This window comes from Lytechinus variegatus, chromosome 15 (assembly GCF_018143015.1).
Source record: "Lytechinus variegatus isolate NC3 chromosome 15, Lvar_3.0, whole genome shotgun sequence".
NCBI lineage: Eukaryota > Metazoa > Echinodermata > Echinoidea > Temnopleuroida > Toxopneustidae > Lytechinus > Lytechinus variegatus.
The window spans coordinates 26,310,669-26,323,201 of NC_054754.1; the positions used below are offsets into that span (position 1 = coordinate 26,310,669).

Genomic DNA, 12,533 nt, shown 5'->3' on the forward strand with positions numbered 1-12,533 from the left:
TGAAATATCATGATTCGTTTTTCTTTGAACTATAAAGACATGTAAATTACGGTTTCCTTTTTTCTGGGACGCACTCTATATGATATCATTATAGATTATATATTAAGCATGTTATGCCTAATATATACAAACAATAATTGATTTCAAGTTTGATTCAAATTTGTCACATTGCTATTCTTAGAATCGGGGAGTTATATTAATAATCAAGTATAATTAAGATTTTTAACCTGTACTGGAGCTTTTAGACAGGTTATTTATACGTCAGGGTCTTCTGCAGCAACTAAAATTGAATCCTTCCTGCCTATTTTATGCAGTTATTTTTTTATGGATCTTTTATATAATTCAATCAGCGCCCCTTTAACGCAATAATGAAGGCCATCTCCTCAACTAATAAAAATCAGATGTATGTCTGTTCACGAGCTTTGGTAATGTTTTTAGTATTGGCTCAGGATTCGTGTTACAGTTTTCTTTATTCTCATCTCCAACGGTCCGTCGCGCAGACTGGTTGCCATGGTAACTCACCATCATGTCAATCTCGTTGAAACTAGATTTCATTTTGAAATAATAGTATTGGTAAGTGAAATATGATACGGGGAGACAAAATGTACATGCTTCCAAAAAATAAGCCACAACGCCCCCATATGAAAATATTAATTGCGAATATGGAGATCATTTTGTGGTTCTGAATTTTAGAATATATCATTATTACAACCAATAATGGATATGAATTATCTCTCAGGCATTTTGGATATCGTATTAGCAATGAAAGGTCAGATTTGACTTTGTCTCAAGGAAGTCGTTTTTTAAGTGCTTTTATTGCCTTCATTACATAAGTTTGTCTACGTGTTTTATAATTTACTTTATTCAATTTGGAGAAATTAGATTCCTGCATTTAATTGTTTGTTTCATTTTCGCTTCCATGTTTTTACTAAGTGATGGACGTTAGACATTTTATTTATCTATTTACTTCATTTCATTTATTCATTTACAAGTACAAAAATTATAATGCATGTTATTATACAATCAATGATATTCATGGTGGGGGGGTATTAGAAGCTACATGTAAACTGCTTCTCAAAATCATCATTCCATCGACTTTTCATTATTATTCTCATGCCCAATACTTTTATTAAGTACCCGGAATTGCGCTTTGTGGATACTATGATAATCATACTTCATGACGAATCCTTTAAACAAATGTTGTATGTACCTCGTTACCCTTTTCATTATCCAAATAATAAAGGAAACGGGTAATTGTAAAATATTGGAATCTTGACTGAGTGAGTATTCTTCCCTATCTTTTTTTTTTGTCGTATTCACTTAAATGGCTTTTAATGTTATTGAACTACGTGTAACTTTTTGTTTTAGGGTTCTAGGAGTGCCTATAGTTAGTCTGTATGGAAAGTATTGCATGGTTTCTGGTTAAGAACATATATCCACTTGCGAAACGAATGGAATTATTTTAATGTACACGATTTTATATATTTTGTTACTTACAATTTCTATTTATATTCTATGACAATTGTAAGCGCTGTGATGATTATATATATATATGTGTGTGTGTGTGTATATATGTATAAAACATTATTATTATTTCTACCCACGATATTGTAAGTGTGCGTTCTGAACCAGTCGGGTAGATTTTGAGAGAGTGCGTATGTATGATGCTGTTTCATTTGCTACATGATGATACACAGACGAGCTCAATGACGTAGTAGATTCGAAACCCCGCTGGCTGTTTTCTCTTCGCACGTGGCGTGATCTCTCGCCACCTTATCACGGTGAGTGAACCGTGACATGCTAAAGCAATGCGGCCTAATACCAGCTGGCTTTGCCCTCGAGTAGCCAGTGGGCGGTTATTCTCTAATAAACAAGCCCCAAACGCGACTTCCCATTCCGCTCATTATTTGAGTAGGTTGTCCATGTTTATCTTCTGTAGTCTCGAGGGCATATCAGTGCTTTTAAATGTCACATGATGTGCATGAGACATCAATGGATAACAACATGCACTGTGCATACAAAATAGGTTTTCCCTCGGTGATTAGGATGATTCTATTCTTTTCACTTAAATTATTATATTAAAATAATGTATAATCTAGTAACTTGATTGAAATTTAAGTCATTTTTCAATCCGCATCTATAAAATTTCAATAACCTCAGCCGTATTTCTTGATCACAATTTACCAACGTTCATTTTTTTTCAAAACTGTCAGCAAAATATATTTCAAAGGTGGACATCATTTTCGCCTATTAAATGTTTTTGATTATTTATAACGAAAGTTATGAGCTGTACTAGTAGTAGCAGTATTAGCAGCAGTGGAGGAAGAAGGCGAAGTAGTAGAATTAGTAGTAGTTTTAGTAGTACGAGTCGTAGTAGTAGTAGTAGTAGTAGCAGCAGTAGTAGTGGTAGCAGTAGTAGTTGTAGTATTAGCAGCAGCAGCTGTAGTAGTAGTAGTAGTAGTAGTAGTAGTAGTAAAAGTAGGTATTGTCATTTTGTTGTAGCAGTACTAGAAGCAGCACCACCACCACAGTAGTATCAGTCGTTGTAGTGGTAATAGTTGTAGTACATGTAGTAGTAGTAGTATATAGTAATATTGGTAATAATAGTCATAGACTGGTGTGAGCTTTCTTTTATCATATCGTCACATTTTTCATTGCTTATTATACAATCAAAATACACTAACTTTTGAGAAATTCTGACCTAGTGCATTTAAGACATGTACTTGTAGTTCCACTAACGTAAATTATATGGTGGTGTCTCTATTTGAAATATGGTGATAATGAATTAAATTGATATACGTGGAAGAGCGATAGGGGGCGGTGATGCGTTTTGATCGAGCCGAATACATTGATGTTTACACTTCTTTGGCCACACGAATAACGCATGCTTAACCTAAAATTTAACGCTGTATATCAGCTGTATCGACACTTCTCTTTCCTCGCCCCCCCCCCCCCCTCCGACATATCTCAGTCCCCAGACGGTAACTAGACTAACTTCTCTAGGAGTAAAATTCCCTGGTTTCTCGCCAGGTTCTTAAAACTCATTGGACATTATTTTGGATGAAATGGTTGGGATAAGTGGAAATGAATAAATACTTTAGTTTGTATACACTAACATTTTGTTCGATTGTAGACACAGATACGGGTACAGATATCTCATATAGCCTTCCAAAAATGCTCAACTTTCATGCTTTTTTTTATTTATTACTTATTTATTTATTCACGTTTTATTTCAACAGGGTAGCCCTTTTAGTTAGCAAACTGATTTACAATGGGGCCCTGCGACACTATCAAAAAACAACAACAACACATGTTATGACAGCATATACATAAAATATGAAATAGAAATGGAATGAAAATAATACGCACAATAACAAATATACAATGTGAAAAAAGAGCTTAAAAAGAATTTAAAAGGAAAAAAGAGTCTCAAACAATTACAAAATGTACAAATAATAAAAAATAGGGGTTAAGGCGATCAACGCCTTGGATTTGAACAATATTGGAACGATAATTTTTCAACCGAAAGAGGGAGATTGTTCCTATACAAGAACCGTGATATTGAAAAAATCTTTTTATGTGTCGGCATACAAGCATGGATTTCACAACGCAAGCAAATACCATTCACAGAAACCACACGAGATAGCTTGGGAAAAAATATTGACCCCAAATATGACCTCTCCTTCGAAAGGGCTTTATGCTCGGTATACCGTTTGGAAAAAAAAGGCATTTCGACTGCATGCAGATCCATAACATTGGTGATCACAGTTTGACAAACACACAACATATACAGGAGCGAGGGAATAGTGAATGACCAACTAAATTGAATAGAGTTCGAGCTCCCTGTGCAGCCGTCCCTGTGACTTCTAGTTTCAGAGTTGACCTAAGTTTCGAGAGAATACCTTTAGAGGATATCTTCCCAACTGTGCTCTGACTGGTGGTCATATCGTCCCCCCGATCGGCCCACCTTTGACCGGTGGTCTATCATGGCCTGGCTGGTAGAGGATCAGCACAATGCCAATAGTATTTGGTGGAGTTTGTTAAGTGGTGAGATGTACCCGGACATTGGTCCGACATCGTTCTGTAATAACAACTTCGTCCCAGACCACCACGAGGCTCCAGGCCAGGCCAAGATGGCAATGCGTGAGTACAGAATGGAGAACGGTTATTAGTACATGGGTAGCTTACATCTCCCCTCGTAACCTATTGGGCCTACACAGCAAAAACTGTGGTGTTAACCGGTGATACATAGAGGACCACACCAGTTATTTTACACCGGTGTTAAATTGGTGGTGTTAGTTTTACACCAATAGGTGTTATTACAACAACTTTTGTTGTTGAATTTACACTCTTTGGTGTTATGTTTAATCTCTAGGGTGTAATTTTAACACCTCAGGTGTGGTCCTCTATTAACACCAGTTGGTGTCAGTTTTAACACCGCAGTTTTTACACTGTACTATCTTAGTCTTTTTGGCAATAATAAATTGTCAAGTCACGTTTTATGATTTTATTAGTGACCTGACTTGAAATAGAATATAACTACAGGCAGCCTACAGTAAAATATATGACGAGACAGCATTACTCTTCATTTATTTGTTTGTTTCATTGTATATGCGTATGTGGGGGGGGGGGCAGGGCAGAGTCCCCCGCCCTGTAATTCTGATGACTATATTTCTCAGAAGAAAAAAAATAGATAGATTAGGTGCAGACTTCCTGATACACACTTGCACATTAATTGAACTACTCCGTGCCAGACGATTTGCAGCTCATTCTGTATATTGGCGCCAATTGCATGTGACAGAGGCCTGTTTTTAGAGATAATTATCCTTAAGCTGCTTTTGTCAACAACCACCTTGCTTTTATGCATCGCAAGACATTATGTTTATAATTCCGAAAACTAGCATGGATTCAGTGTTAGAAACAATTGTGAGTCAGAAGTTACCGTTCTATTCATATCCTTGTTAACGGTGACATTAGTTTGGAAATTGTATTTATTATGGCTTATACGGGCAATCTGTTCTTTCTTTAATCCAGTATCATAATAGTTCTTAAATGTGAACAGAGCAAAAGAAAATGTATTCACACTCAGATTAATCTCATAGAACTTTGCGACTGACCTGAGCCAATTCCAATTCCCAAGATTGGATGTGTATGATCTAGATTTTAAATACGTGTATGGATCAAACAAAATAGATTATTTACGAGTGGAATCGAACTTTATTTAATGCCAGGTCGGCCCACTGTAATCATACAAACACACATAATTATATGCATTCAAATAAATGAAAATACTTAACTCATTCTTAGTATATAACGCATTTGCACACATATATTTGTTCAACTACATATTTATGTTTGAAATTTCATTATGTTAAAATATAATATATAACTTCAGTCTGCTCCTAATCTTTTCCCATTCTTCTTTCTGACATTATTACTTTTTTTGTATGCACTTCTCTCTGTATCCCCCTTCCCTATATTATACATCAGTAGGCCTATACGTATTTTTTTAGTAAACTGTATACTGAAATTTTGCTCCCTACGAATTCATGTAATGCACCCTTTGGCTGAGAATTTAATTTTAGTATAATAAATACCATTCATCTATCTATCTTTCTATCTAATATGTCAAAACTGTGAAAATAATGTTGTTATCGATATAAATGACTTTCTTCAATCATCGTTACTAAAACGTGCTTTTTTCCTCAGCTGATTGAAGTGAATTTAACGGTAGAAATTATATAGATTCATAAACGAGTTGTATTCCTCTTCAATGATCGTGCAGTCGTTTACAGAACAGCGCCACCATCCGTTGTACCTCGGGAGAGTCTTCTCATTTGTCTGTTGATGTATGCCATCAGCATCAATTGATAGCTATAATGTGCTTTTTTTCCCGTACATGGAATGTGTATTGAATTCTCTTCGTCATAGCTGTAAGGGATATAAGTTTATTTCAATTTAAATATTATTTTGAAATTGCAAACTAAATCTTATACATGCACGATACCAAAACATGATTGTTCTTGAAAATTCACGGGTTTTTCGGAGGCTTGTCAGAAATAAATTTGAGCACTTTTGATCAAAGTATGAGTTAACTTTGTAATAAGAGATTGATAAATCTCATTATTATACTATGTACATCTGTATTAATGCCTGTGATTTTAGTATTAATTGCTGTTATTGATAATGAGAAAGGGGAGAGGGATACCCTTGTTGTACTCTTAGAAATGATAGTCTTTTGAGCCCACATTTCGCTATTTAAGAAATCGTAACAGATGTGACTTGATAACCCGTCATTATAACCATTTTATGACCATAACAGGAGGTGAGTGAAACATCCATTCCCACCCCCGTATTAATATTTAGGGAGATATGATGACTGAATTCAAGAGTGTGTATTGAAAGAAACCTTACTTTCATTACAGTGTTCTTGTACAGAATAGTATTGGTCATTTTGATACTGAAAGGAGTACACTCTATCGTTTCTACATGTATATTCGTTATCACCCACAAGAATCATAGCGTACACACTTAAAATGTTAGGCAACATGCTATCCAATGTGTTTGGTAATGTATGTTGGCAATAAATATATAAATATTCTCGGCAATTATTATTCAATTGTGCAAATTTATTACCCCAGCAATTCGGGTTGGTTTAAAGTTGGGCATTGTTTGCCCAACTATTTTAAGAGCGTATGGCACAATTCATCACTGTAATGTTCGTATCTTTGACTTAAATGAGATTTAAAAATCACTGAAAATATATACATGAACTTGATTTTCAAAAAGTATTAAACATGTTTGGTAATCGGCATATTACCAACAATGAATGCAAGACGCCTTTTTCAGATAAAAGATAACATGAAAGGGATGCATGATATTATCACATTATTTATTCCAAGGGAGAGACTTAACTTATATTTAATCGTTAAAAAGAAAGATAATCCTTATTTCATAAAGCTTGTCGGAACTTGAATTTTTCAATTATAAATCAATCACGATTCGACGGATTCAAGTGGGTATTAATTCCCCAGGGGCTTCTCACTTTCGATCCAACTCATCGGATAATGCATGAAAACTTGCCTTTCCTTTTAGCGATTTACATAAACACCTCATTTCAATACGAAGGATTTCCGCTCTAATACCGCTAAGAAAGAACGAGGCGATTGCCATTATTTAATATGCGAACGGCCTTCACACTTACAAGAACGAAGTTATCCCATAACAGTCAAATACTAGAAACATTGTTGTCCGTATTCTGAAGTCCGGCTCAACTTTGACCATGGTCTAAGCTCTGTGCTATGATCATTGGTAGGCCCCTACTAAAAAAAATATCAAAATCTCCCCAATGTTTACTGAGCTCTTTCGCCATGCTTATAAAACAATTAAAGAAACCCGTTATAGTTCCTATACCCAGTTATATATTTCTATAAAGTTCTGAATAGCTTGTCTATTAAACTTGATAAATATAAACTTTGTCATTAGAGATGTGTGTCACAAACAGCAAATTTAAAGTTTGAATTAGACCAGACTCAGAATACGGGCTTAAGTATTACGTAATATGTAAACGCACACCATTTATTGGTGTTACTTGTGTTTGTTTAAGTTTGTATATGATGCAAATGCGAATGCACAATTCCAATATTTCTCTAAAATTGGTCTTTCTTGTGTTTTTAAGTATCTAATTGATTACGTATTTGCTTCTTTTGCAGCTGTGCCAGCTGGAGCCATTGGTGCCCGGAGCGCCATGCTGGGCAAGGTCCATTTGCGGAAACCGCGGAAGCGCGCCAGCAACGTCAGCACCCTCACAGGAGCCATCCCAAATGAGTTGGGTGTGCCGCCGTTCGGTGCTACGACCCCGCGCTCAGGCTCGCCTTCACCCACACGGAGTCCAAGCACACATTCAGCCGAGACTGTCAACCTCGACCCTGATCAGTACTTACAAGAGGAGGAGAAAGCTGCAGAGGACGACGAATCCGAACCACAGATTTACCTGAGCCGGAGATACGGCTTGGAAGTCAGTGCCAAAGATGCAGCACTAGCTGCCGAACAATGGAAGAAATCACAAACTGACGAGGAGAAATTATCAAGAAAACAGAGACAGAGACGAGAACACGAGTAAGTAGAAAGCATTTTTATTGCACTGTTTAGACGAAAAATGACTGCCTACACAAACAGGTATCAAAATGCCATTGTGCGATGCCTTTGATGTCTGAAGTTTGATTGAGGTGACAAGAATGGTTTTCAGATTGTAATCCCCCTAAGCGGCATCAGCTTGATGTGTATTGACAACGCAAAGGTCATTTGCTTTCAGCAGAAGATGTAGACAGAGTGGTGCGCTTTCACCCCAATGCGCATGCGCTCAGACATACATGACGTCATAGGTCATTTTAGTCAAAGAGAGAGAGAGGAAAGAGAGACAGTATATGTGTGTCTGTGGGAAAGGGTGAGAGTAAAGAGAGATAGGGGGGGGGTAGTTGAGAACGACTGCGATCTATTATTGAACAGTCAATGCATTATGCCTTCGCTGTTTTCAATGCATTATGACTCTGCCATTTGCAACGCACCGCCAGTGCGATTTGCATATGACAACCCGATCATGTACTGTATGCACGTAAAGAGGCTTGGCGTTTGTGTATGTGAGTGTGTGTATGCCGATGTGTGCGTTGAAAAAAGGTGTGCGTGTGTGTATTGACGTGTATTCGGATGGGTTAGGACAGGGTGTGTGTGTATGCCGTTGAATTTAAGCGTGTTTCTTCTTCAGGTATTGGTATATAACGATGATGCGATGTTCATGTTGTCCTTGAAAATTCGTTTTAGTTGGAGACCTGTCATATAAAAATCCCAAACCATGTACTTAAAAAACGAAATGCAAATTAAATCAATACAGAATAGGTATTTTCATTATTAACTCCAGACTATTGAAAGCTTTTGTTGCGCCATGTCAGAATTAAATTCATGGTCATACAATGCGTCACTTGGACTCGACCCTGGAAAGATAGATAAATCTACATAGATTACTACAAATTTATATTAATGGATTTAAGATCCCCATTTGTGTAGGTTGGTAATAGAAATATGCGATTTTATGTGTTTTATTATTTAAAAAATGACAGTGAGTCTAGTATATAATGGATGCGAGTGACAATGCCAATTTGTTTTATTTCAATGCTTTATTTTTTAAAATTATTTTATTGTGTTTTTATCACGTTATCTGATATTCGGAAGTTCGTTGTTTACTCATTGTCAGTTTGTATATACTTTTATTAGTTTAAACAAATTATTTATGTTGTTGTTTTCTATAATTTTGTTCATCTTTTGAGATCTGTACTTTTGCTGATTGAAACCGTATATGCTTATCATATCATTGTTAAACCTCTTTATAAAAACGAATGGCAGATTAAAAGTTTATACTCCAGCCATCCGACCGCAATCACAAAGTCTTTTCGGAAAAGAGCACGTGTTCTTAATAAAATATATAGAGCAGACAGTCGAAGGACAAGTTAAATTTGGGTTCTTTAATTGCGCAAGATAGAATATCAAAATGCGCTTAAACGCAGGGATATTTACTTAAAAGTACGAATTTGCACACCGTGTTTTACTTTTAAGGATAAACATATTTTTAGTATTTTCTTTGATGATATAAATCAATTATTTTTTATCAAATTATCTTTGATGATATAAATCAATTCCAGTCGATCACAACACCCTGTCAATTTGTATGCAAACTGAATCAAGATAAATACTAGGGAAATATAATTTTCAGCTGTTGGGAGATCTAAGATACACGCTATCTGTTATACTTTGAGTTTAAAGATTGGTATTAGATATCGCATATATGTTTATTACATCATGGCAACATAATAATTATTTGCATTTAACACTTTGTAAATACTCACATTTCACTGAAAAATATAGCACTGCATACACTGTTAAAAAACCCTAGTAGAATCATTCTGTAAATTCATAAAACAGGAACTTTTCTGCAATTTAACAGAACGGGTCTGTTTAAGAAGGGGAAAAGGGTGTTTTATTAAAGGAAATTTGTAAGGTTCCATACACCAAATAACAATTTCCTATGAGATTACCCAATCCGGTAAGATTACAGGTGTTCTCGAGACTTTGCTGCAGGAACTTCTTTTATTTTATGGATAAATTTTCTAACAGTGTATATAGGCCTACATCAATGCTTGAACCTTCAATATTCTTCGAATTTTTGATGATGCTGGAATCTTTGCAGGCTTTTAGTGGACATATAGGCTGTCGTCATACGGCGATAAAATATTCATTTGCCAATATCTCATGCCTGCCTCCGGTGCGAAAATTGTAAAAGGTCGAAGTTTATATGGAAAATATGTAATAGAAAAGGCAGGGCTGGTGTTGATAATTATATATCCGTCGGTTTATCGTAATCGAAATTGAACCGTCATTTTCTTGCTACCGTGCTATCTGCCAATTACTCAGTAGGCACATACAGCAATTAAGTAATAGCCAAGGACGAACGATGACTGGCGATAGATATGATGCTAGCTTGCACACCAGACTTGAGATTTAAAATCTTCTTTAAATATATATATATATATATATAATATCAAAGAACAATTATGACGAATATACCACTAAATAAGTTAAAAGAAACACAATGACTAATGTGAAAGAATCATTAATAATAAATTAGTAAGTATAGATCGACAAGGCGTTAAACGGGTAGCCATCTGATGGGTCCATGTACTGTGACTATATGTATATATATTTTTAAGTCGGTGACTAATTAGATTATATAATATTAATATTTTTCTAGGAAAATGATCTTGATTGTGAAGCAACTGAAACATATTCAAAAAACGAAAACTCGCTCGGAAGTAAACCAGTGTTTTTAACGATCCCGTCTTTTGTTTTTTTTAAAGGAAAGTGATAACGATATCATTGATGTGAGTGCAACTATGTGGTCTCAGAACATAAAGAATGTCAAAGAATGTAATAACATTATCAAAAGTCAATAGGCTTTCAACGCAAGATGGATTTAGGTGCGACTCATTTTCAAGATTAATATCAGAACGAAAAGCTAAAGTCTTATTTTAATTTTTATTCGTCATTAAAAAAACCCATATTTCACTAATATGATAAGATACGCCTGTCATAATATAGATAAAAGTTATGATTATTAGTTTAGTTTTAAGTTAAGATGAACTACGTGGACAAAGGGCGATAAAAAGGAGATCAAAATGGCCACCGGCCGCTCCCTGACCTTTCGTGTTCTTTGTCCCTCAAGGATCTAAATGACACCTGAATTTGGAGTTTTGTCTCTTCTTTTGTGTTAATAAGTCATATTCCTGAAGATAAAGATATTGCAGAATAAAATGATAAAAAACGCTGGAGTGTAGAAAAGGTTATATAAAGAGGGAAGAGCAGAGAAGGAAGAACAAATATAAAGTGAGAATGCCAAAAAAGAGTCAGAGTTAGAGAAAAGAAAGGAATTAGTAAAGAGGGAGAGAAAAGAGAGAGGGGGGCGAGAAAGATCGCACCTCCTTGAATTACATGTAAAGGAATTAAATATGTGCGGAAAATTAGGCCTATAAATAAGCGGGAAAATGGAGAAAAGATGAGGAAATTCGACATAATTATGTGCATAATAAAAAGATACACTACTATGCATTTGAATGTATACGTACATGAAAATGTAGAGAGAAAAGGTGATATAAACGGGTACAGACCTCAGGTTAAGGATATTAACATGGATATCCCAATACATGCATTATAGGATGATGATTGGCATATAGAAAAGGGTGGAAAAGGGCGCAATGGTAAAGAGCAATAAAATGATGTATGATAAATACTCTATAAGATCAGTGGCCATTAACACGTAGTCGTCGTCCATCAATATTCGTGGCCCAATTAAGAACTCAGTGCTGAATTTATGTTTTGTATACATTAGTGTAAGACTTAATGGCTGGTATGATACGGTTATTGCACTTTGCATTTCTGCGAGCTGAGAGTTCCTGTTATAACATTGTTTTAAAAAAATCAGACAAATATATTATTAACTTAGAAAAAACAAAATGTTCTTTATAGATGGCACATTATTAAGAATTTCTTTGAATTGTCTGTGTCCGTCGCTGTTTTCAGTTAAACCACCTAATACATTTTGTATGTGTTTACATTTAATATGTTCTGTTGATATAATCGTAATCACATTTTTGTAGTCACTTACAAAAATTATTGCAAATGAAAAACAAGCAAATCTTGTTTGGAAAGTAAATCATCCCTTTCCTCTGCACGAAAACGTATCTTAATGACGAAATTCTGAAAAAAGTTTTATTGACTTTATTATTACATTTATCTCTTTCGGCGTCAGTTATTCATAAGTTTTCAATATGTAGTCCATATCTAACTGAGTTTGAAACAGGGTTGACCTTTACCTTCACTACAGTAGCGTACCTAGGATTTTCCACAAGGGGGTCAAAATCGTCCGCAAAAAAATGACAAAAAAAGGTCTTCAACCACAAAATATAGGATTTCGTGCCAGAAAAAAA

The 12,533-nt window shown here is 35.3% G+C and overlaps 1 protein-coding gene across 1 annotated transcript; it reads left to right on the top strand.

Moving 5' to 3' along the window:
* Window positions 1–3,757: 3,757 nt before the first annotated feature.
* LOC121429189 lies at window positions 3,758–9,989 on the top strand. The gene is made up of 2 exons (XM_041626135.1): window positions 3,758–4,143; window positions 7,713–9,989. Exons 1-2 carry the CDS (start codon window positions 3,987–3,989, stop codon window positions 8,120–8,122), a joined length of 567 nt encoding a protein of 188 aa, XP_041482069.1. The 5' UTR covers window positions 3,758–3,986; the 3' UTR covers window positions 8,123–9,989.
* The last annotated feature ends 2,544 nt before the right edge of the window (window positions 9,990–12,533 follow it).

What these genes read in the sequence shown, in the direction of transcription:
- LOC121429189 (XM_041626135.1), top strand. Translation starts at nt 3,987, where the DNA reads ATGGCCTGGCTGGTAGAGGATCAGCACAATGCCAATAGTATTTGGTGG. An exon ending in CCAGGCCAAGATGGCAATGC is followed by an intron (nt 4,144 to 7,712) that starts GTGAGTACAGAA and finishes CTTCTTTTGCAG; the next exon opens with CTGTGCCAGCTGGAGCCATT.